The sequence below is a fragment of the Sinocyclocheilus rhinocerous genome, unplaced genomic scaffold, assembly GCF_001515625.1.
Source record: "Sinocyclocheilus rhinocerous isolate Xijiao unplaced genomic scaffold, SAMN03320098_v1.1 scaffold1405, whole genome shotgun sequence".
NCBI classification, from domain to species: Eukaryota; Metazoa; Chordata; class Actinopteri; order Cypriniformes; family Cyprinidae; genus Sinocyclocheilus; species Sinocyclocheilus rhinocerous.
The window spans coordinates 76,922-100,084 of NW_015645543.1; the positions used below are offsets into that span (position 1 = coordinate 76,922).

A 23,163-nucleotide genomic window follows, 5' to 3' on the forward strand; every position below is an offset into this window, starting at 1 on the left:
CACAGAGCCGTTGTTCACCGACAAGCTGCGCAAAACATGCGCAAAATATGATCGTGGTTTTGCGCAGCTTGTCAGTGAACAACGGCTCTGTGTAGTTAATGCTGCTCCATGTGAAAGCCCGCAGGTGATGGAGATTTACCGCTGATTAAAGAACCGGCTTTACTGACAAGATGCGCGTTAAATATCGCATGTGATTTATCGTGCAGCCCTAACATTAAACCATCTTAAACCATGGATATTGCAAATAAATAACAAACAAAAAATATATAAATTAAATATAAATTTAAAAAGGTTGAATGGTGATGTTTGTGAATCAGCCTTTAGAGGGATTGAATTTGCATCCTACAAGTATTTACACTGCCTCTCAGATTATGGGTAAAATGCACACAAACACAACTAAAAAAACGACACGCAATACACAATTGCTGAATTGTTTTGTATGTCAGTGTCAGAGCAATGTGGCAGATGTTGACTGGTCATATGGTCACTTATCTGCATAAACAAACAAATAATGACATAATTAACTAATGCATCAAATAAATTAAGTAAAAACAACATGAGCAACTGTAGCATACGAATGATCCCACCAGTTCCATTCTAACAGTACAGATCTAACAGTGATTAAAAAGTAATTATAAGGATAGCATGTATAAGCAACCATAGAGAGCACAATCATTATAGAAACATGATTATTATAATTGACCTTCATTATCAAGAAAATAATCCTGGGCACTTGGGAGTAAACCTAGGCGGAGGGAGATATAATTCCAAAGGTAATAAAATTAAATTATTCTTACACTGTATTGTTCCTCATGCCTGATTTTGCCCTACTGGTTAGCCTGGTTAGTTAAGAAAATAGTACACAAACTTACTTTCAAATGCATTTGCCAATACTTATTATTAATAATAATAATAAGTAATTGCACAACAAAAGGCAAAAAAAGGTTTTACCCAAAATGTTTTTTGAGGGAATCATTTTTGACAAAAACAGTGATAATTAGCACTTTTCCAATAACACATTTGGACTGTGTAAGTGAGCTAAAGGTAAATATTTGAGCAGTGTGGACACCCTTCACTGTGACCAAAAAAAATAATAAATTATATGTTATACTGGAAATATGTAAGATACAGTATATTCTGCTGAAATATTGAGAGGTGGCTTGTTGCCAAGAACTTTACAACGACTATTTTGATATATAACCTCACTGTTCAAAACAGTTTAAAAAATACATTTTGTCAATTCAACAAAGCTTTCACAAAGATTTTGAGTTCTATAATGTGGGATGAGAAAATAAATATTTGGGTTATTCTATCTATTCAAATCTTTCTGTAACATCTGCAATGGCTCATTCCGTGAACTTGAAAAATAAATATTCTAAGTTTGAAAAACAAACTCATGTTCACCTGTGCAGGTTGGATTTGCCCGTATCTTGAGCGAAATGTAGTGCGATGTGTTCTGGCTGAAAGGAACTTCGCTGTACAGCCTTCCTGAAAGGTACACGATGCAGTAAAGGAAAACAACCCTGTGGTTTCCATCCCTTCGGCTGACAGGAGAAGATAATGTATTTTAGATAGGGCTTATACACTGGACCATGCCGCTGTCCATCAGTCGATCACTGCCTCGAGTCGATATCCCAGAGAGCCTGAGACATGTTTATTAAAGAGGTGGTGGGGGGAGTAGAATTTGCTGTATGCAGGGGGCTGAAATTGGCACGCTTGGAGACCTGGATGGATTCTACACAGTTAATTAAGATAAAACGATTCAATTCAGCAAAGATTGAGTTGCGATTGAGCCCAAGCTGCTCATGGTGGTTGCTCTGATTAGGAGCCAGAAAATGCATTTGCTGAGATTTTGATGCGAGACAATATTCCCGTTTTCAATTACACACACGAACAACCCCCTAACTACCAAAACTGACTCATTTGCATGATTGAAATATAATTACAGCAAGATGAAAAAATGCCTGTGTTTTGTTTGGTGCTACAATTGTGTTTAATTGTTTCTGCTGTTTGTTTTTGCTTTGTCTGCTTGCTTGTTTTTTCATCCAAATAACAGCGAACGCACTCGTACCAATCGGTCTCGGGGTCAACGAATAAGGACAAGCTAATTTTTCACATTGCAATATAAAATCTGTTTTACGATGTTCTCATTGTAGTGGCACATTGTAGGGACACAAAAAATCATATACTATGCCACTGACAAGGCTGTTCACAGTATACAGAATACTTTTTATCATTCCTGCAGAGGAAAATTGTAAGCCTGACGCAGGATCCTCCGTGGGAAAAATCGATGGCACGAATAACACACACAAGCTGCGCAACAATAAGGAAACTAGATGTTCTCTGTCACCATGTCAGAAACCTCTAATGGCGTCTCACAGCTGTTCTTTCTCTTGTTTTGACAGCCGCTGCTTGGCACCATTAACAACTCACTGACAGGCCTCGCTACTCGCTAACCCGGTGATGATTTCACAAGAGTGTGAAAACTGTAATCAATGATAATAATGCTCAATCATTTGCTAAAGCCTTATTAACACCAGTCCTACACTATGTGACTCTATAATATTGAATTGCGTTTAGATTTATGCTCCATGTGTCTGTAATTCACTGCCCGTTTCTTGACAGCACTCACTCATAATGCATTCGCTCCCACTTTGATTCACAGTTTGCTGAGCTGCGTCCTTCCTGTCTTTCTCTCACCGTAGGGGCCACTGCATCGGGCCCTGTCCCTCAGGGACTACCTTTCAGCTTCTCTTCCCTCCTCATCCTCCTATCTCGGGCTGTCTGATCCATTTCAGTGACTTCGGTGGCCTTTTCACTGCTTACAGAGTCAGTGTAGATGTCTTCACAAAACAAAACAGACACACGTTCAATGCCTGCGCCGATTCTAAATGTCAACAGCATGTCAGCTATCAACATTTATCATCTAGAGGACGTTGCATGGTTTACTCAATGTTTAGCTCCTATCCATAGTTGTCAATTCTTCTGTAGTGTATCAGACAATCAACAATTGAAGATTATTGATTGTCAATCTAAATATTTTCTCTATAAAAAGCACCTCGGTATTACAAATGCATGTCAGGCATGCTCTATTTAACAGTATAAGGAAATTGCAAGAAGTATGGGTATAAAAATAGAAAGCGTTTTAAGTCTACCTGAACATGAATGCTGGGAAGGTATGCAAAGTGCATACTATGAGATTCATAAATAGGCATAGCAATGAAAAGCAATAAACTTAACCAAAGTTAGGTACTGCTTACCATATGCAAAGTCTGCACAAAAACAAGTACAAATACGTAAAAAAAAAAACAATAAATAAAAGCACACCTTCTAAAGAACTATTTACATTATATAGGGCCTTCGTTACACATATCAGAGGCACCGCTAATAAAAAAACACATTCAAAAAAACAAAAATATATAATAACAAAAATGTATAAAAGAGAACATCATCTGAAGAACTCTTTATATTATGTTACACATAGAGGCATCTCTAATAAATCCCCTGTCAAAAAGTAGCTTATAGGCTCCTACTGGTACAATGATTGTATGAACCACGGTACTTCGATATATATATTCATTTACATGGTACTCCAAACAACATGTCTAAAAATATAGTAATGCATTAGTACATTTAGTGTAATGCTAATGTTTATATCGGAAGATTTCTTTACCTGCTGCGATTAAGTGAGGTGCACGTGCAGTTGTTGAAATATATAAATATTATATAAGGAGATAGCTTTTGCAGGTTATTCCAAATTATTGTAGGTAAATATCCACATAATCCAGCGCTCTTTTTTTCTCTGTTGAAAAGTATCGTGTTACTGTTTTACAGAGAAAGAAACCACACCAAACGATTCAGTGTGCGAGCAACTATTCCAAATGATTCAAACTCATGCCATTATGCTATCAAGCTTGACCGAATCGTGGAAAAGAACTAATTCAAAAGAGTTCATTTTCCGAATCGGATAAACAGACGCAAGGAAATAGCAATGGCCTTGATTCGTTTGTTTCTGAAATTATCCAGATAGACAGACGAGAGAATAAAAATGAAAACATATAAGGCCAAAAAACTTTTTTTTTCAGTACAAAAAAAAATGAACATGGTGCTGCAAGAGATTTAATGAAATAATTATTGGCTTGAGAATGGCGGCACCTAATAGCTGCTACTCTGATCGATTTTGAACTTCTGAACCCACCTGTTGCAGGACAGCATTACCTTATCTGTTCTAAGATGAGATATTATTCTGAACAAAATGTGAACAGAAATAGCTCACTCTCACAAAGTAAATAACAAGGGTAGGCTACTCATAAGAACGCTGTAGCCTAGACTGTATTCCAAGTTTTCCATACCCTACCATAAAAAAAATGCCATTAGTAGATTTAAAATGTTTTTCACAAAAGTCTCTCATGTTCACCAAGGTTGCATGTATTTGATAAAAATACAGTAAAACAGTAATATTGAGATAAATATATTAAAATTGTTTTAATGTATTTTAAAATATAATTTATTCCAGTGATGGCAAAATTGAATTCTAAGCAGCAATTACTCCAGTTGCCAGTGTCACATGATGCTGATTTGGTGCTCAAGTAATATTTCTTATCATCATCATCAAATTTGAAAACAGTTGTGCTGCTTAATTTTTGTGGAAACCATAATACATTTTTGGGGATATTTTATGAAAAGACATTTATTTAAAGTTTTTTTTTTTGTTAAGATTTTTGTTAAAGTTCTATATGCCACTGTTTCCAGTTTAATGTGTTATTGATGAATAAAAGCATTTAATTATTTCTACCACAAAGTTTGAAGGGCAGTTTATGACAGATTTGTGAGGAACAAGCTGAAATTGCAAATGTGGTATTCCTCTAGAGGGCGCGTGACAGCTCAGAAAGCCAAATACATTGATCCACAAATCAAATCTCATAATAGAGATTAATCATTGTTAGATTTTAAGCTCTAGTTGCTAAGAATTTTACTCTAGAAATGGAATTCAGTCCCATAAATTTGTAATGATTCTTAAAAAGCCTTATCCCTTAACCGCAAACAGTCTGGAAGGATAGTTATTTACACCTGAACAATGACACAAATTTAATAGCCATTGCATTGAAAACACCCAATTATGTGTTGAAGAATATGTTTTATTTAGAATTATCATACCTTTATAATCCTTGAGGACCAATTATGTTTGTGAGATTTTTTTCTCCTTGTATGCCGTGAACTTTGTTATGCTGGGCTTTTTAACTTAACAGCTCCCTCTATATCGTTAAATTGTTTCTTTATTATGTAGATTTTTGTTGTTATAGTGTGTAATTAAACTTGTTTAGATATAAATAGTAGTTTAACACCTTGAGCACAGAGGTGCTAAATAATGTACACTTTTTAGTAGTAGAACTGCAAGACGCCACTGCCAGCTAGTCATGTGATCGTATAATGGTGCCCCCATGAGCAGAAGAAACCGCTTTTTTCTAACCCACTCATATGCCTGGAATCTAGATTTCCTGTGAGTGTTCATCATTTTAAATATATTTGTCAGAAATATTATTTATTTTGTTGTGTGTAAAACATTTTTAATAAGGGAAAAAAAATTGCTAAACGGCACCTGAGGTTAGCTTTATATCACTCCAGAAAATTATAGCTGGTAGTCAAATATCTAATCTATTTTTCCACCTTGAAATTACAGAAACAAATGTCAGTAGAGAATACCAAGAAGTAAAGGATAACTGCAACTTGATTATCATAAATGCCAAAACCATAATTTATAAGCTTATTAGATGTTGCCATCACATTCATCTCTGTACATTAAGAGGCTCATAACATGGATGGTCAATCTGCACTAGATGAAAATTTCATTTGACAAACTTAAATTGAAGCATATTAATCAGATGAGAATGTAAAAGTTGTTGAGAAATCAATGATAAAACAAGAAGAAAGAGTAGTTATTCTTAGACGTGCTGAATGTCTCAATTCAATACAGCCTCCTGTAAAAATGGTTCTTTTAGCTTTCCATTTATTCCAAATGGAATTTACTCTGTGTTTCTCACTTGCAAAGGTAGTAAGATCGTTGGAAGCTTAGATACAGTTCAGCCTTTTTTCCGTGGCATGCTGAATGCTCTTCTTGTCAATGCTGAAATGTGTTTGCCTATTGTTTTGAACAAGCACAGCTGTTTTGAAACCCTTAAACAGAATATATCTCATCATTCTTTCAATTTTCAATAAGGTACAAGTCACAGCAGATGAGTGAAAGGAATTGCACAGGAGTCTGAGTAGTCAAGGAATGTTGTCGTTTCTCTTTTTCTTTCAGGACTAAAGCATTTGACTTCAATGCAGGAAGAAACAAGCTAACTGTATAGCAATTAAGCCAAAAAGCCACTTCATACCGCACAATCAAGGACAAGAGGCAATCACGCAAGGCAGGCTGTCCTCCACATCAGTTAGCATGCAGAGAGACACGGCACCTTCTCTCCTTCGGCAACAACAAAACGTCCCACCTTCCTCCTGAGGGGCCAAAGCACTGTGTTTATGGAGATTACATACAGTGGCAGAGAGAGCCCAATTACCTACAGCAAATGTACTGTGTGGAGCCAAAACCCACGGCAGCCCACAGCGAAACAAAGTGATTTTACAGCTCAATTTTAATCTACAGGCTTTGGCCTGGTCTCTGGTTCCCCATGTGGGCCTTTTAAAATCTGATTTATCTTTACGCTTTAAAGCAGACCAGTGGCGGCACCAGCCCCAATGCTTAGTGATGCTTCTGAGAGTTCTCCAGTGATAGTGTAGGGTTTAATGAGGTGGTCTGAATACAGAGACGTTGCGCAATGGAAATACAGCGGTGGAAATTTTCACAGGGTGGATGAAGAGTTTGATGGATCAAACCTTAAAAGGCTCACGTGAGCCAGACTTGAAACCTTCCCTTCATAGTGATGCGAGAACTGGGGAAATAGTGAATAAATCAGTGTTTGTGAGTAGCTAACTAAAGGGAGCAAGGCTACTAAACTTGCTTACTCACTTAGTGTGACAGTAACTTAGCGTAATTAGCTTGTGTTCTCTTAAAACTCTCACTTTGCTTTATTTGTTTTAGTAAATCGTTTTAACTGGAAACTCTAAGTAAACAGGTTCAAAAAGAAGTGTGTGTGTGTGTGTGTGTGTGTGTGTGTGTGTGTGTGTGTGTGTGTGCGTGTGTGTTTCAATTTTCAATAAGGTACAAGTCACAGCAGATGAGTGAAAGGAATTGCACAGGAGTCTGAGTAGTCAAGGAATGTTGTCGTTTCTCTTTTTCTTTCAGGACTAAAGCATTTGACTTCAATGCAGGAAGAAACAAGCTAACTGTATAGCAATTAAGCCAAAAAGCCACTTCATACCGCACAATCAAGGACAAGAGGCAATCACGCAAGGCAGGCTGTCCTCCACATCAGTTAGCATGCATAGAGACACAGCACCTTCTCTCCTCCGGGAACAACAAAACGTCCTCCTGAGGGGCCAAAGCACTGTGTTTATGGAGATTACATACAGTGGCAGAGAGAGCCCAATTACCTACAGCAAATGTACTGTGTGGAGCCAAAACCCACGGCAGCCCACAGCGAAACAAAGTGATTTTACAGCTCAATTTTAATCTACAGGCTTTGGCCTGGTCTCTGGTTCCCCATGTGGGCCTTTTAAAATCTGATTTATCTTTACGCTTTAAAGCAGACCAGTGGCGGCACCAGCCCCAATGCTTAGTGATGCTTCTGAGAGTTCTCCAGTGATAGTGTAGGGTTTAATGAGGTGGTCTGAATACAGAGACGTTGCGCAATGGAAATACAGCGGTGGAAATTTTCACAGGGTGGATGAAGAGTTTGATGGATCAAACCTTAAAAGGCTCACGTGAGCCAGACTTGAAACCTTCCCTTCATAGTGATGCGAGAACTGGGGAAATAGTGAATAAATCAGTGTTTGTGAGTAGCTAACTAAAGGGAGCAAGGCTACTAAACTTGCTTACTCACTTAGTGTGACAGTAACTTAGCGTAATTAGCTTGTGTTCTCTTAAAACTCTCACTTTGCTTTATTTGTTTTAGTAAATCGTTTTAACTGGAAACTCTAAGTAAACAGGTTCAAAAAGAAGTGTGTGTGTGTGTGTGTGTGTGTGTGTGTGTGAGTATACTGAAAACATTGGCATATAAAGAAATTGTACTCTGAAATTGCTACTAAATGTTACAAACCAAATAATTAAGAAGAAAGAGCAAGTAGTTTAATTAAGCTTGAAAATTTCAAGTAGAAAAAATGAAATAGTATTTTCTCATAAAAAGTACTCTGATAATCTTTTTTACTTACTATTTTGAATGTATATATAAATTCATGTATGTGACCCTGGACCACAACACCAGTCATAACTAGCATGGGTATCTTTTAGCAATAGCCAACAATACGTTGTATGGGTCAAAATGATCTATTTTTCTTTTATGCCAAAATCATTAGGTTATTTAGGAAAAAATCATGATCCATGAAGATATTTTGTATAATAAATACCCTACCGTAAATATATCAAAACTTAATTTTTGATTAGTAATATGCATTACTAAGAACTTAATTTGGACAATTTTAAATGTGATTTTCTCAGTATATTGATTTTATTTTTTTTTTCACCCTCAGATTTCAGATTTTCAAATATTGTCCTATCCTAACAAACCACACATCAATGGAAAGCTTATTTATTCAGCTTTCAGATGATGTATAAATAAAAAAATTGACCCTTATGACATCCAAATCCGAGTTTAATTTAAAACAGAAAAATACATGTTTTAAGACAAAGAAATACTGCTCTGATTAAATAATAGATTACAGTATATCATCTCATAGCTGTACATTTTAAATAACTTTAGCAACTTTTGTTTTGGATTCCTTTACTTTACTTTGTGTAGCATGACTATAGTTTAACTATGAGAAGCTTGTCAAGCTAAAGTTTCAAAGTAGATTTCCCAACACTGAAACAAATTCCTGGTCATATTGGGAGTCTGAGGGCTATTTCAGAGTAAGGATTGGCTTTGAAAAAGGAACCATGGTACACTAACCAGGAGGAACCAGAGGGGAGCAGCTGGGAAAGGTAATTGCCTAGTTGGTGCCATGTGAGATGAGTATGGAGGGTGTTGCTTTATTTGTGGGCTGTAATATAAGAGGAGAAGGTGGAGGAAGCACAGAAGTACAGAAGCAATTCGCTTCCATTTAGATTTAGGCTGCCTGAACCCAAGTGAACCCTGCTTACTGCTGTTAATTAAATCTGAGAGAGAGGTGAAGGGCAAAGAGGAGGGTCAGAGCAGGACGGTAGACGAGAGGAGGGGAAAACTAGTATGATCTTATCGAGGAGCACAGACCGTTCTTTGGCAACGGATAATGTAAATGAAGCAGAGTTCAGCAAGTTTTCCCAACGAGTGCAGCCCTCCTGCTGGCATGAGCATTAACTTTACTATGGAAGCAGCGAGAGAGAGAGGGGATAATGGTGTAAAGATAATTGCTGGACTGTACTTATCCATGTCAAATCATAAATTCAGAGCTCGAGCTGCAGTTTCAAAACAAATGAGACTTTAAAAATGCAGTTTGTTAAACACCCACACACACACACACTTTGAATAAAATTCACTATAATGTTGAGTGAAATGTATTTATTCCATATGGTGATCCCAATTAAAGAATGCCTAAAGTGGAATTACCTAAAGCCTATATATTTTCATGCAGAGCTTTGGCTTTATTCTGTGATTAACTTTGAGCATGCAGGATCCAATGTGATATCCCTTACCAAAAAGTAGTATACTTCAAGTTTATTTTATTAAGTATACTTAAGTAAAGTTCAAGTATATTTTTAAGTATACTTTATGTAGCAAGTATACAAATATCAGTGTACTAGCAGAATACTTATAAGTGTACTATTTCAATACTCCTTGGGACTAAATTGGCCCACTTTCTAGTATATAAAAGTATACTTTAAGTATAACAGTAGTAAACGTTGAGTACACAACTAGTTTACATCAAAATGTTTAGTTTGTACTGCAACTATACTAAAAGTGAACTTATAGGTATACTGATAGTTTACTAATTAAATACTTGTAGTAGCATTTTTAGTACACTTTGAAGTATGGTCTTAGCAAACTACTAGTTTAGTAGTTTTAACTGCAAGTATACTCATAAGTTTTCTTTAAGTGAACTTTACATCATACTTTAAGTATACTACTATGTCCCTATTTAGGTATTAATTTGTATATATTTTGTTATATAAATATCTGAACATACAACAAAAACAAAAACATTTTATTCTAGCTTCATGCATTCTTTTTTTAAACACTTGAATGTAAGTTTCATAAATAATAATAATAAAAAAAATAAATAAATAAACAACATTTTGAACAAAAAGCTGAAAAAAAGACTATGAATTGGATCAGAACGATAATCAAAATGTAGATAGAGTCGATCAACACCCCAAAGCTTGACAGTTATTATTACCTCTTCATTGGTCGACATTACATCAACTTTACACAGTTTTGATGCTGTTTTATGTCTGATGATCGTGTTAGAATACATGTGGAAGCATCTGTTGTTTCGGTTTCTTCTTCACTTGTGTTTTTTGGAAATTCTGTACAGAAGATGTGTACTAGCGCCCCCTACAGTATAACAATGAAAACACGGATTCTAGGAACACAAGCATAGCTCAGATATATTTAGACTTTTTCTTTAAGTAGGCTATAAGTCAAGTATACTTAAATGTCATTTTAAGTATATTTCTGAGAAGTACATAAAGCCCATTTCTGAGAAGTACATAAAAAGTAAACTAAAAGTATACTTTCCTATTTTTAGTTTAAAAGGAGTATACTAATAGCACACTTGAATAAACTTCTTTTTCGTAAGGGATATAATTATTTGTTATTATATTTTGCAGCTGTTGAAAAGAGTACTGAGATGATACATGATCTCAAATAAAGGTGGGCTGTATAAAAAAAAAAACCTGAATCAAATAGCTCTGTACATCGAGCATTTATGAAATTTTAATGAATATAGAAATTGCATGAGAATTCAGCTGAAAGTGTCCAATATGCTTTGATAAACTCCTGTTGCTATTACCATATGAAATGGACTGCAAAATTATCACCGTCGACAGCAACTGATGTCTCTAAAAGGGTATAAACATTTTCTTCATGAATTCAGTTTGCAGAAGATTATCCATTTTGGGGGTGAATGACTTCTAAAATATATCTGTGAGATTGTAGAGAGACAAATCTCAATTCTACAGCTGAAAATGGAGAAGCTTTAGGCACAATTCATTTCCCCAAGGTAACGTTGCTGAAAATTGGCAAATGGCTTGACAGAACTTAGATGGTTTAAATGTTTAAGATTTTTTAAACATGTTAGTTTTACTATTATCTTTGCACTAGTCAGATTCAAGAAGCTCATCTGAGGCCAGACATATAATTGCTGCAGAAGCTTAAAAGCGGTATCTTCTTTTGAAATGTATCGTCTGATTGGAGAGATTTTTTGATAAGCCTCTTACTGAGGATGAAAACTGCCTTTAAAAATATCTTTGCTTAATTCCCAAAAGAAAACTATATGCGTTTGCATCTCATCTAGCAAAACATTTCAAGCTATAATCCATTACAGGTGGATATGTGTGTTGACTTCTCACTCTGCTCTTCTTTATCTGTCTGTCTATCTATCTATCAATCATCTATCTCCATGCACGACAAAAACCTTTAAACTGTAAGGCTTTGTCAAGCTAACATTAAAATCCTAACAAAAAAATTATCTGAATTTCACTACATTTTAATTCTACTTCTGTATATTCTGCTTAGTGATAATAATGAGTGTTTGTTAATATAGATAAATGATACGCAATATCCAGTCGAATGGTTTTTTACATGCTGTGACTCATAGATATTTAAGTGACTCATAGATATATTCTATTTATTAATTTCAGAAACTGTTTTTGTGCATTGATGAACAATCATTAAAAGTTCAGCATTGCCTACGTGACTCCTAAAGCGAACCCTAATGCGCTCACTGATTGATTTACTCACATGCTAAATTATTTTTGATTATTTTTTAAGATGCATAATTTGGTTGCACAATTCACCCCCTTCCTAATGCCTTTGCTTGGAGCTGTCTGTCTGAGAAATGATGCACCCTTTGATTAAGGCTGCTGAGATGTTTGTCATCGCATCACAGCATGACGATCGCCAGGACCCTCACAGTGAAAGATAAGTAACAAGATACTTGGAAAAAGAAGCGAGAATCATGCGAGAAGAGAAAAAGAATGGAGCTGTCAGGGGGAGAAAGAGGTGTGATCTGATCCCTCACTCCTTCTGGCTGAGTTTGGAAAGAGAGCGAGATGGCGGGTGAGTTGTTTGACTAATGCTCTGTTAGCTAATGTGTCCAGACCACCCACTGAGCAGCACCCGTCTGTCTGGCTCTGATGTTGTCTTGTAGTAGTGATCTGTGCTCAGTTGCATGAGCCCAGCACCCTCAGCCCCTATTCTGGGGAGGCGCGTACGATACTCCCACTGCTAACAGCAAGCTGGTGGGAGTCTGCTCAGGCTTTCATGATAATGTATGCATTTTTCTGCTGCTTTACACAGCCAGATGCAAGTAATTGCTTTTTCATTCGCGTGAGAGTTTGGGGGGAAAGCAGATATTTTTTGCAAGGTTGCCACAAATGTTCTGAACAAACTGGAAGTTAGGACCACAGATAAGCTCTGATGTAATATGATGCAAACTGTAAATTGTGTTCACAAATGATGTTGTTGTATCTGCAGAGATTAGAATAGTAATGTCTTGTTTAGTGACAGTGCCACAAGAAAACCAACCGGCAACATGAAAGTGAAATGGTTCACTATCAAACATTAAGATGCACAGTTCTCTTCTGCAACCCCTGCTAAAACCTTGCTGCCTACTACCTAGGTGGCTTCCTTCTAATGCAGCATTCTAACTAAAATAAAACCTGATAAAATCCCTTCACATAGCTCTCCTACTTTTGAAATTTCATCAAAATTTCAAAGACAAAAAAAAGGTCTACTGTCAATATAGCGATGCATGCAGCACTGCTCACACAGAAGTCACTTTCTAAGCAAGCAGCTTTCTGTTGACCAAGTTGAACACAAGCGAAATCTGTGCGGGAAAATTTTTCACCCTTACATGAAACTCCCTACACAGATTCCTATTGACATAATTGGATTTCACACAGGAGATTTCACCAAGCAACAGTAAATGTGACAGCACCTTTATATACTGTACCTTTAAGCATAATCAACATTTCTTTCATTTTGTTTCGGTTGGAATTTTGTTCCGTTTTTGGGTAGATTTTTTCACATAGCTTGCAGTGCATTGTGGGATTCCCTTCTTCGTGAAGAATACATATATATACACATATGCTACACATAGTTCCTCATATGATGCATCATATATATTCTTTGCTGAGATGCCAATTCTGTGGAGTCCCGGACATGACATGTGGTAAAAAAATATATAATTATATGGCCACAATTCGTTCCCACGACTTACTAATTCATCACTTCATTTTAAGTAAATCATGAGCATGATTTACTAATTTGATACCTCATTTTAAGTAAATTGTGAGCATAATTGAGTTTATGAAATTGCGGATAGGAGTTCGCAGGAGTAAAACTTACTCACAATTTCACTAAAATGAGGTAACGAATTAGTAAATCGTGCTGACATATTAGTAAGTCGTGGAAACAAATTGTTAATTTGTGGCCACGATAAAAATATTTTTTCCCACATGTCATGTCTGGGGCTCCGCACACTAACATAATGCATTACGACAAGTTTAGAGAAAAAATTCATCCAAGATGGCAGACAAAGCGATAGAAATGTCTATTGTAAATATACTTCGTTATAGTATAGTACGAGTAGTATGGTGTTCCGAATGCATGATACCTTAAACTGCTCACCAGTTACGATCTTACTTTGCTTGCAACACACACATACAGAAGAACAAAATGAGAGGTTGTCAAGACTGTCAAGATTTTTCTCCAAAAATATATCAACACAGACGTTAACGGCAATGATTATAATACTTCAGCTAATCATTTTTGAGGTCTAAATCGCCATCCTTGAGATGAGGTTTTCAGATTGACACTTATTCATTTGGACCGTGTTCAACAAAACACCGTCCCTGCATTTATTTTTATTGATGTCGAGCAGGAAGCGGCATACGGTTGCTGGCAGCCACCCTGAATTATGAGGGAGATGATTACAGCCCCTCTCTCGCTCTCTTCATAGCCAAAGATCAGTGAGACAGAGAAAGACAGCTCTTGTAATCACTCTTAATAGTCTTGTTGTTTGTGTGAGTGTGCGTGGTAATGATGCTGGCACTTCAGCATGGGCTCACAGGGGACCCACTATTGTTTCATCGTCTCACTGCCTTTCAAATGGCACCACAACAGGTGCCTCTGTGAGGTTTCTAGTCAGTTAATGCATCAAATTAAGGCTATGGTATTTTTTTAGCTTTCTGTATCATTGCTTAATCACACCGATGGATCTAATGACCGTGAATTGATCTAAAGTGGACCAATCACTACAGCTTTCTCGGGATTCCATGTTTATGGCCTTGTCTCCATGTTATGATCCCCATAAAGTTTCTCATGATGGCTCAAAGTGCTGTTTGCTAAATTAATGATGTGAACCCTCTTGTTCTTTCGGCATCAATGTCTTGTTGTTTTATATACTTCTTCGTTTCATTGTGTGACCTGAACAAGATTGAGTGTCAAACCTAAAGCGCATTTGAGTGATGTTAGCATAGTGCTGCGTTGATGTTAAGCCAATTCAGCGTGCCAAACAAATCAAACCTAAAACGCAGAGGGTATATGACACGCGAAATTCATACTCAATAGAATTAGAGTGATTCATTCTCCTAGAAAAATGATTCACCCTTTTATTTTTGGAGCGAAGCAATGATGATGTCCAAAGAAATTAATGTTTCCTATCACTGAATGCAATAAACTATTTTTATGTGTGATTATATGTGACATCTTCCTGCCCTTTTGACCTCAACCATCTCTTCTAGAAGAGTAATGGAGTTCTAAAAGGTTCAGGTGGCGCGAGTTCATCTAATTCTGTCAATCATGATGCAAGTGTATATAAACAGCTGCTTACCTCAATAGCATGGTGATTCGTCTGGAATCTCAACTACACTGATTTCCATTTATTTAACTATCTTCATTAATAAGTAGTCCAAGAGAACATGCCAAGTCTGTCTACCTACATTATATTCAAAGATTATATGAACAGGTTAACGTGAAACAGTTTGAGGAGGAATCATTGGTTGATAGAACTTATTTAAAGAGATAGTTCACACATCATTTACGCACCCTTGTGTCATTTCAAACCTGTATGAGATTCTTTCCTTTGTAGAACTCAAAAGAAGATATTTTGAAGAATGCTAACTTTCATTGTATGAAAAAAAAAATCTGAATATCTTCTGTGTTCTATTTAAGAAAAAAAAAAGTCATACAGGTTTGGGAACAACATGAGGTGCTTAACTGCTTAAATCCAAAGAATACTTAATGACACACTGTAATGTAAAACAAATGGATAGGTGCCAGATTACAAAGCATTTGTGAAGTGTTTTAGTGCAGCATATTCTTAATTTCTAAGCAGTGTCATTAGTTTCCATCACTCTTCTAGTTTAAAATCCATATGTTAATTGTATATTCAGCACATTTATCCATGGCCATTCAGAACCCACCTTCAATTGCTTTACAACCGGTCATCAATTACATGTCAAGAGCACCTCTGGCAATCTGTAATCATATTGATTCACATACCATGAAGTAGCACCATAATAACCACTATGTGATGAAGAACCGAGCTGGTGCATTTATTACCATATACATAAGAATTTAGCATGGAAAGTGAAAGATCTAGCATGCAGGTCTTCACCTGTTACTGATGCGCTCTGACAGACTCACCTCTGCAAAGCATGAAAAATATGAGCCCAGCTGGGCTGAGGCGCAGCATCTTCAGTTCCTCTGAAGTTGGTCGGGGATGAAGAAGGGAACGGGTCGGTGTTTTTCCACCGACAAGTCTTCCTTAAGGTCTACAGGACGATAAACGCAGCCTTCGTCCCTTCATAAGCAAAAAAACAGGGTAGCGGTTAGATGTTTCCCCCTCCAAGCATCTCAAAATGAGTCTCTCCCTCGGTGCAGTTACTAAACGTTGTCATCTTGACAGTCACGGTCTGTTTCGTGAGTTTTATATGTCTTCTGAAGTGTCTGACAAGCACCTCAAACATTAAAAATATAGAAGTGCCATCCCATAAAAAGTCACAGATTTGTAGTTCCGCGCCACAAGTGTTTGTTGTTAAAAGCAGTCTGGTGGTCGTGGATGTGTGATCCGTCTAAATAAGCCTCAGTTCGCACAGCTGTGTGGAGAATCTCAGAGGAAAGTTGAGCATCGCTTGTGAGGCTCGGCAACGCTTCATAATGATGTCAAATCCACTGTAATTCCAGAAGGCGCGAGGGGTTACAAATAAAGTGACGTTTAATAGACAATATCTGTGATTAAGAAACAATTAGGAGCGTTTATGTAAATAAGTCCTCACTTAGGGAAAAAAAGACGATTAAAACGGCAATATATACCCCGGGCTTCCACGGTTATTAATACACTTTAAGAAATGAAACTGTAGTCCATCCGTCTGTGTGTATCACCCGTCACAGTTTTGACGCCGAAAAGCAAGCCATAAACTTCAACAATGTGAGGAAAGAAGTAACAAAAATCATTTGTACTATGAAAATGCTCCTTTCTCTCATCCATGAAGTCCACAGTGAATATCCCTCATGCTTTCGTCTGCTCTTTGGGTTCCGCAGCGACAAGCACAGTGAGTCATGATACTGACTCTCACTCTCTCTCTCTCTCTCTCTCTCTCTTCCAAATGCTGCTAAACTGGGAGGGCGGTGTACGAATTTTCTATTTCAACTTTAAAATACTGTATTCGCATGATTGTTTTACATGCAATATTGCTAAAGCATCAATATACACAAGTGGCAGAAAAATCTAAATAGCAAAAAAATATAGCAACGATATAGCCTACAATAAAATAAGATGCAAGAACCCACTCCATTAGAATTTATATGAATAGTTTGCTACCTATGTGTACTTGTTAATGCATGCACCGCAAACAAGGATTTGTGCTTGTAAAACATGTTCACCTGTTGTAAATGTGTTTATTGGCCATCGGCAGTAGATTAATCGATCAATATGTCTAAAACCTGCGGAACGAAGGTGCATTGATGATAAGATGGAAGGTATTATAAGTATATGTTATAAATGGTTCTATCCCATTGTAGTGGGTTATTATGGTTACATTATAATAAGAGTGATTATGCAGGTTTTAATGTAGTTATTGGGTGATTGGACCTTGTACTGCATTTACCTCAACAAGCGCGACAGTGCCCTCTAGTGGTATAAATCATGTCCTTGAGATTTTCCCATGCCATTGATGGCATGCTGGTATAAAGAGTGCTGCAAACGGCACAAGATTTAGCCTAATGTAGAATAACGTGCTAATAGGGATGTAAATGGAATATTTGCAAGGTCGGTGAACACTGAAAAAATCATCCATTACATAGCCTATAGATACTCAACATACAGATTCACACCCACATTACCTCAATCATTAGGCTTACTTGTTTTTTAGGTGCCAATAGTGAAAACGCCGCATAGATCCGCTGTGGTTTTGCATAGGCTATAGGCTAACAAAATTAATAGTGTCTTCGTCACTCAACTCGTTTCTCATCGCTGTTCGAGATTTTGAATAATGTTTCCCCTAGGGAAAGACTGAGAGGATGGAAACAAAACAGCTTGCAGATGTGTCTGTACAAAGCTCATGATTATTTAATGAGGTAAACATTGGGCATATTGTGATTGGTTGGTTGTCCTTTGCTAAAGAACTCACTTTGCCTACTACAAAATGCGTTAAGATGGCATTGAAAACATTTTTTAAAAATATTGTTTGTAAAGATGTATCTAGATAGGCTATTCCAACGTAAAACTTCAAGAATTGCCATTGACTTTCTTATACATTTCTGGAACCTGTTTCTATTCTAAAATTCACTGTGTTCATGAAATACAAATAGATTAGAGGATGGAAACCAAACAGTATAAAAGTTTCTCCGTTTGTATAAAGCTCACGAATGTTAAATGAGGTAAACATTGAAGCAGTTTGTGATTAGTTGTGTTTTGATAAAGAACTGGCTGTAACATTCCCGAGCACTAAACGTGTTAAAATGTCATTAAACATTTTATTAAATATTTGTTTGCAAAGAAGGTATCCAAATATTGCAAACATAAAATTGCCACAGATTTTCTTATACATTTTTGGCACCCTGCAGTTCCTATCCTAAAATTCACTTTTGATGAATATTCAAACCAGTTACAGATAAAATGTGTTGAAATCATTCTCATCTTGGAACCGAGCAGTTCATCAAACACAGTTTTCTTCCTACAGGTTGGAGGCTTAATGCGGCCCACTGTGGGGGTCTGGCTTTAACCTTGTACTTACTCACTCCATGCTGAATAGAGATATTGACAGCAAGACTATAGCTGATGACTCCCCTACTGCTCAAATCAGCAATTACTGTCAGTTCACAGAGGGAAGATGAGTGTTGATTTGGGAAGAAAGAGGCATTTAAGAAGACCCACATGCACAGGCATCCAGTTAGCAAACACATTAATGGCTTTGCCAAATTCTGGGCAGGGTATTGAAAGTTTTCCAACCACGCTCACAAAGAGGCTTTTGTAATTAGCTGCAGAGAGACGCCTGTAATAAACAGTGAAGTAGATAACACACCAAACCACTACCACTAAAAGAATGTTTTGATAGAGTACTATTGCAAAGAAATTAAGTGAATATTGACCCCACTCACACTCTCTCCATTTGCACTCAATGCCCTATCTTACCTGTCATTTCAGTGTATTCACCAGGTTGATTGCCGTGACCCATCTCTTGCTGCTAATGTCAGGTGATTAACATTTATCAGTCTCTGGGCAAGACCTTTCTCCTGAGGAGACGTTTCAACGGCCTGCTCTTTTCTAGCATCTTCTGACAACGTTTCTCTCATTACCGGTTTCAGCATATTGGCAAAGTACATGTCAGTGATGGTTTAGCCTGTGATACCTGCTGTAATTTATTATTCAAATAGACAGCTGAATGTTTCCTTTCTGCTCTAATAGGAGCTTCACACAGCTCATGCAGTTTATGGGAGCAGTTTCTGAGATGCTATGAAAACACATTTGGTGCTGCTTACGTTATTCATACATGTTCCTGTTTTTTGCGAGTGATATGTTTGTACATGGTATTTAAAAGTCAGTTATTAATGCATAAATTCAAGTCACATCGTACTTTTTTCTTTATTCTTTTTTTCTAGTTGAATATTGTTAAATAACCATTCAATAGTTGGGGGTTGGTAAGATTTTTTAAAGGTGCTGTATGTAAGTTTTTGACTCTACTAAAGCATAAAAATATAATAATATGTTTGCAGATATTTAGGAAACATGCTAAGTTAACATACTTGTTTATCTGAAAAACAATGCTACAGTCAGTTATTCTCCTTTGAAAATGTGAGTTCCGGGACGGAAATTCTCTTTGTTTTGGTCTGTGTAACCCGCCCACTGCCAGTTTACCCAGTTGTATTTCGGCACCCCGGGTTGCCAGTTGGGGTGAATGTTGCCAGATGAATTTCATTCATCGTCATGTGCACTTGTTCCTGTTGGTGTCGTCAATCTGGCAACCTGTGTGTGCCTCAAGTCTGAGGAGGAGGGGCCGGGTGAAAAGTTGAAATTGGACTGCAATATCAATGTCAATCCTACATACAGCACCTTTAATGTGTTTGAAGCAAGTTCCCTTCCGAGGGAACTTCGAACTGCGTCCTCTAGAGGTCGCTATGGGGAACGCCTTCAGAGTGAAGAGCGTTGTAGAGACACTGGCTTTCTATCTCTCTATGGGGGAGACATCTTCTCTTAAGGCTCCCTCCCGGCCATCCAAACCCCTTCAGGATACATCTCGTTTGAATGGCAGGGCATACGCGGTAGCAGGTCAGGCTGCAGCCTCGTTGCATACCATGGTGGTGCTTCAGGCTTATCAGGCTGATCTGCTGAAAGACCTGGATAAAAGTCAGGGTCTATCCCCTGATGAGGTGGCTGAGTTGCGTCGCACCACAGATCTTGCTCTCCGTGCCCCTAAGCAGGCACCATTGGCAGATCCATGGCGGCCATGGTGGTTACGGAGAGGCATCTGTGGGTGAATCTGGTGGACATCGGGTCGAACGAGAAGGGCTTTCTACTTGATGCGCCAGTTTTCCCTTCTGAGCTTTTTGGCACTTCCGTCGAGACGATGGTCGAGAAGTTTAAGGAGGCCAAGACGTGCTCGGCTGCCTTTAAATCCTTCATTCCACAAAGTTCCAGGTCTGAGCCCGAACAACAAAGGGGTCCTGGCCCATCTCGATCTAAGGATCAAAGGCGGGCTCAGAAGACTAGTGTCGCGACTCGCGCCCCTTCCCCGCCCTTCCCCGCTTCCCTAGGGCTCAAAAGGGGCGTGGGTCAAAGGGTAAAAGGCAAGATCTGAGGGAGGTGATCCAGATTAAGTGTTCTCAACACTCTCGTCTGGACCAGAGTAAAACCTGAGCCATCTACTCACCTCCCTCTGAGAGTATTTACATCTGCTCTCATCTTCCTCCCCTTTATTCCCCTAAAAAGCTACCCTCCTAACTGAGATTAGGTAGGAGCCTCATCCGCTTGCATTGCAGTCTCTTATGCTGGACCTATGATGTTTTGGCTAGTTTCTATGTCTCATAGAATGATGGTCCAGACCCCAGTGCTCTTCGGACTTCACCTCCAGCCTATATCCATGAGCCTGAGTCATGCGCGGGAGCCACGGTTGGTGAGTACAATCCATTTCATCTACTCTACTGCTAGTTTTTGTGTATTCACTACTAGCCTTTCTCTGCAGCTCTACTCGGACCTGTTCTGTTTTCTGACTTCTTTAGGTTTGACCCCCCCTGCTAAGTCAGAACCTCCTGCTGGTGACCGATTATAGTGATGGTTTCACTCATCGGTACTGGAACCAGGCTGGTGATAGCCCTCATCTTCGGTTGGGCACGCAGCCTGGGCTTCTGCGGAAGCCTCCCAGCATCAGGTCCCCATTAGCCTTTCTCTGCAGCTCTACTCGGACCTGTTCTGTTTTCTGACTTCTTTAGGTTTGACCCTCCCTGCTAAGTCAGAACCTCCTGCTGGTGACCGATTATAGTGATGGTTTCACTCATCGGTACTGGAACCAGGCTGGTGATAGCCCTCATCTTCGGTTGGGCACGCAGCCTGGGCTTCTGCGGCAGGCTCCCAGCATCAGGTCCCCAGTATAATGTTGCAACCTCAGGACCTGCGGGTCTTTCTCACGTGCTGAGTACTCTTCAGAGTATATGCTTCATGACGTGCTCCCTATCCCCTGGCCAGGGTGCGCTACGTCTCTCACCCTGAGGGGTCTCCTGAGATTTGAGTCTTTCCTTTAACCATCATGCACATTCTCTGAGCTAGAGCTCCACTCGCTGAGGCGTTGAGTGGCCTAACACTCCTTAATTCCACTCTGAGTTTGATAGACGTTCAGGCCCACGGGTCCACACTGCCCTTATGGTCGAACCAGTAATCGCCCCTCCGCGGAGTGGGCTTGAGCACACTGCATTCCCTGAGGTACGAGTGAGTTGTGTTTCTGCGGAAACCCCTCCTGTATGCTTCAGCTCTGAGGAGTAGTAGCTCTGTATGCATGAATGGTTATTGGGTCCCGCTGTTTCTTCAGATTCTATCGGGTCTGGTTATACGGATACTACTATCGAGATAGAGAGCATGAGACTATGTCCAGCTGCACTAGTTGACTGTCTCTTATTGGGCCCTGCAGGGTTACCTCTTCTAATCTAGCACCGCCTTCTGGTCGAGCTGAGACGTGCACCCCTCACTGTGAGGGTTAGCTATGAGTCGCTCCCAGTATGTGCTGTAAGGGCCCGCCTCAGCTTGAGAGCCGAGAGCGCTGCTCCCGAAAACTCAATTTGCAACAAAACTGAGTTGTTAGGCCTGTCTCTGTCGCCTCCTTGGTCAGTTGCCTCTATCTTGGGACCCTGTTGTTCCCTGTAGAAATGTGTGATCCCCTTCTAGCAGGATCCCATTTCTGACATTCCATTTGTGATCTATCTACTCCCCGGATATGGCTGTGCTCCCCTCACTGCGGGAGGGTCCTTTTGAGATCGCCGGTCCTGGGCAGACTGTGTGAGTCCTCCTCTCTACTTGAGAGCTAGGCCCTCTGACCCTGGGCTATTGATCGCTTCAGTCGAGCTGGGTTCCTCTCTCTCCTTGCTAGGGGTTGAACCCTCCACTCTTTGAGCTCCGTGGCAGTGACATCAGGCAGTTGGGCCGCTTGTTGCCTCACTGATAAACTGCCCCTATTTGGGTCAAGCCTGGCAGTGCTCCCCTCACCTCAGAGGGTTGTCTTTGAGCTTGCTGCTCCGGATTGAGCGTCTGAGGACTTCTCTCATCGAGTCCTTCGCTCGTTTGAGCTCCACTGAGTAGCAGCCTCAGGTTGTTAGGCCTCTCTCCGCCTCCCTGTTAAGCCGCTCTGCTTGTTGGTTGAGATTAGCAGTGCTCCCCTCACCCTAGGGGGTTTCATATGACCACGCCGCTTTCAGATTGAGCGACTGAGTCCCCCTTCTATTTTTGAAGTTGGGCCTCCGCTCTTTTGAGCTCTGGATAGCAGTCATGCCAGGCTGCTGGGCCATCTTCTGCCTCCCTGGCGGGTTGCTTGCTAAGTGAGCTAGCTGTGCTCCCCTCACCATGAAGGGTTTCTTGCGAGCACGCCGCTCCCTTCTGGGCATCTGTGAGCAGATGCTCCGGAGTCTATTCTGTGACTGCTATGGCTGAGTTGGCGATACTCCCTTCACATGCGGGGTTGTTTTCTATGAGATACGCCTTCAATCCACATGTGCTCTGAGCACGTGGTCTCCCGCTGAATTAATTGTCGCTCCCTGAGCGTGCCACAGTCACGTAGGGTTCCTAGGCTGGTCTAATGACAGCTTCAGTTACCCCTTAAGCAACAGTGTTTAAAATCCATGCTATGGTGAGTGCACACGCTGCGCTTCTGTGCACTATCTAAAA

General features: G+C 39.3%; 1 protein-coding gene across 1 annotated transcript in view; it reads right to left on the reverse strand.

Annotated features, from left to right (window-relative positions):
- LOC107706416 (transmembrane protein 132C-like) overlaps positions 1-16,569 on the reverse strand; it is a 44,867-nt gene extending 28,298 nt beyond the window's left edge. The window contains exon 1 of the mRNA XM_016510130.1: positions 15,942-16,569. Coding sequence (XP_016365616.1) covers positions 15,942-15,990 — 49 coding nt within the window. The 5' untranslated portion in view covers positions 15,991-16,569. The remainder of the gene's footprint in view (positions 1-15,941) is intronic.
- Between the last annotated feature and the right edge of the window lie 6,594 nt (positions 16,570-23,163).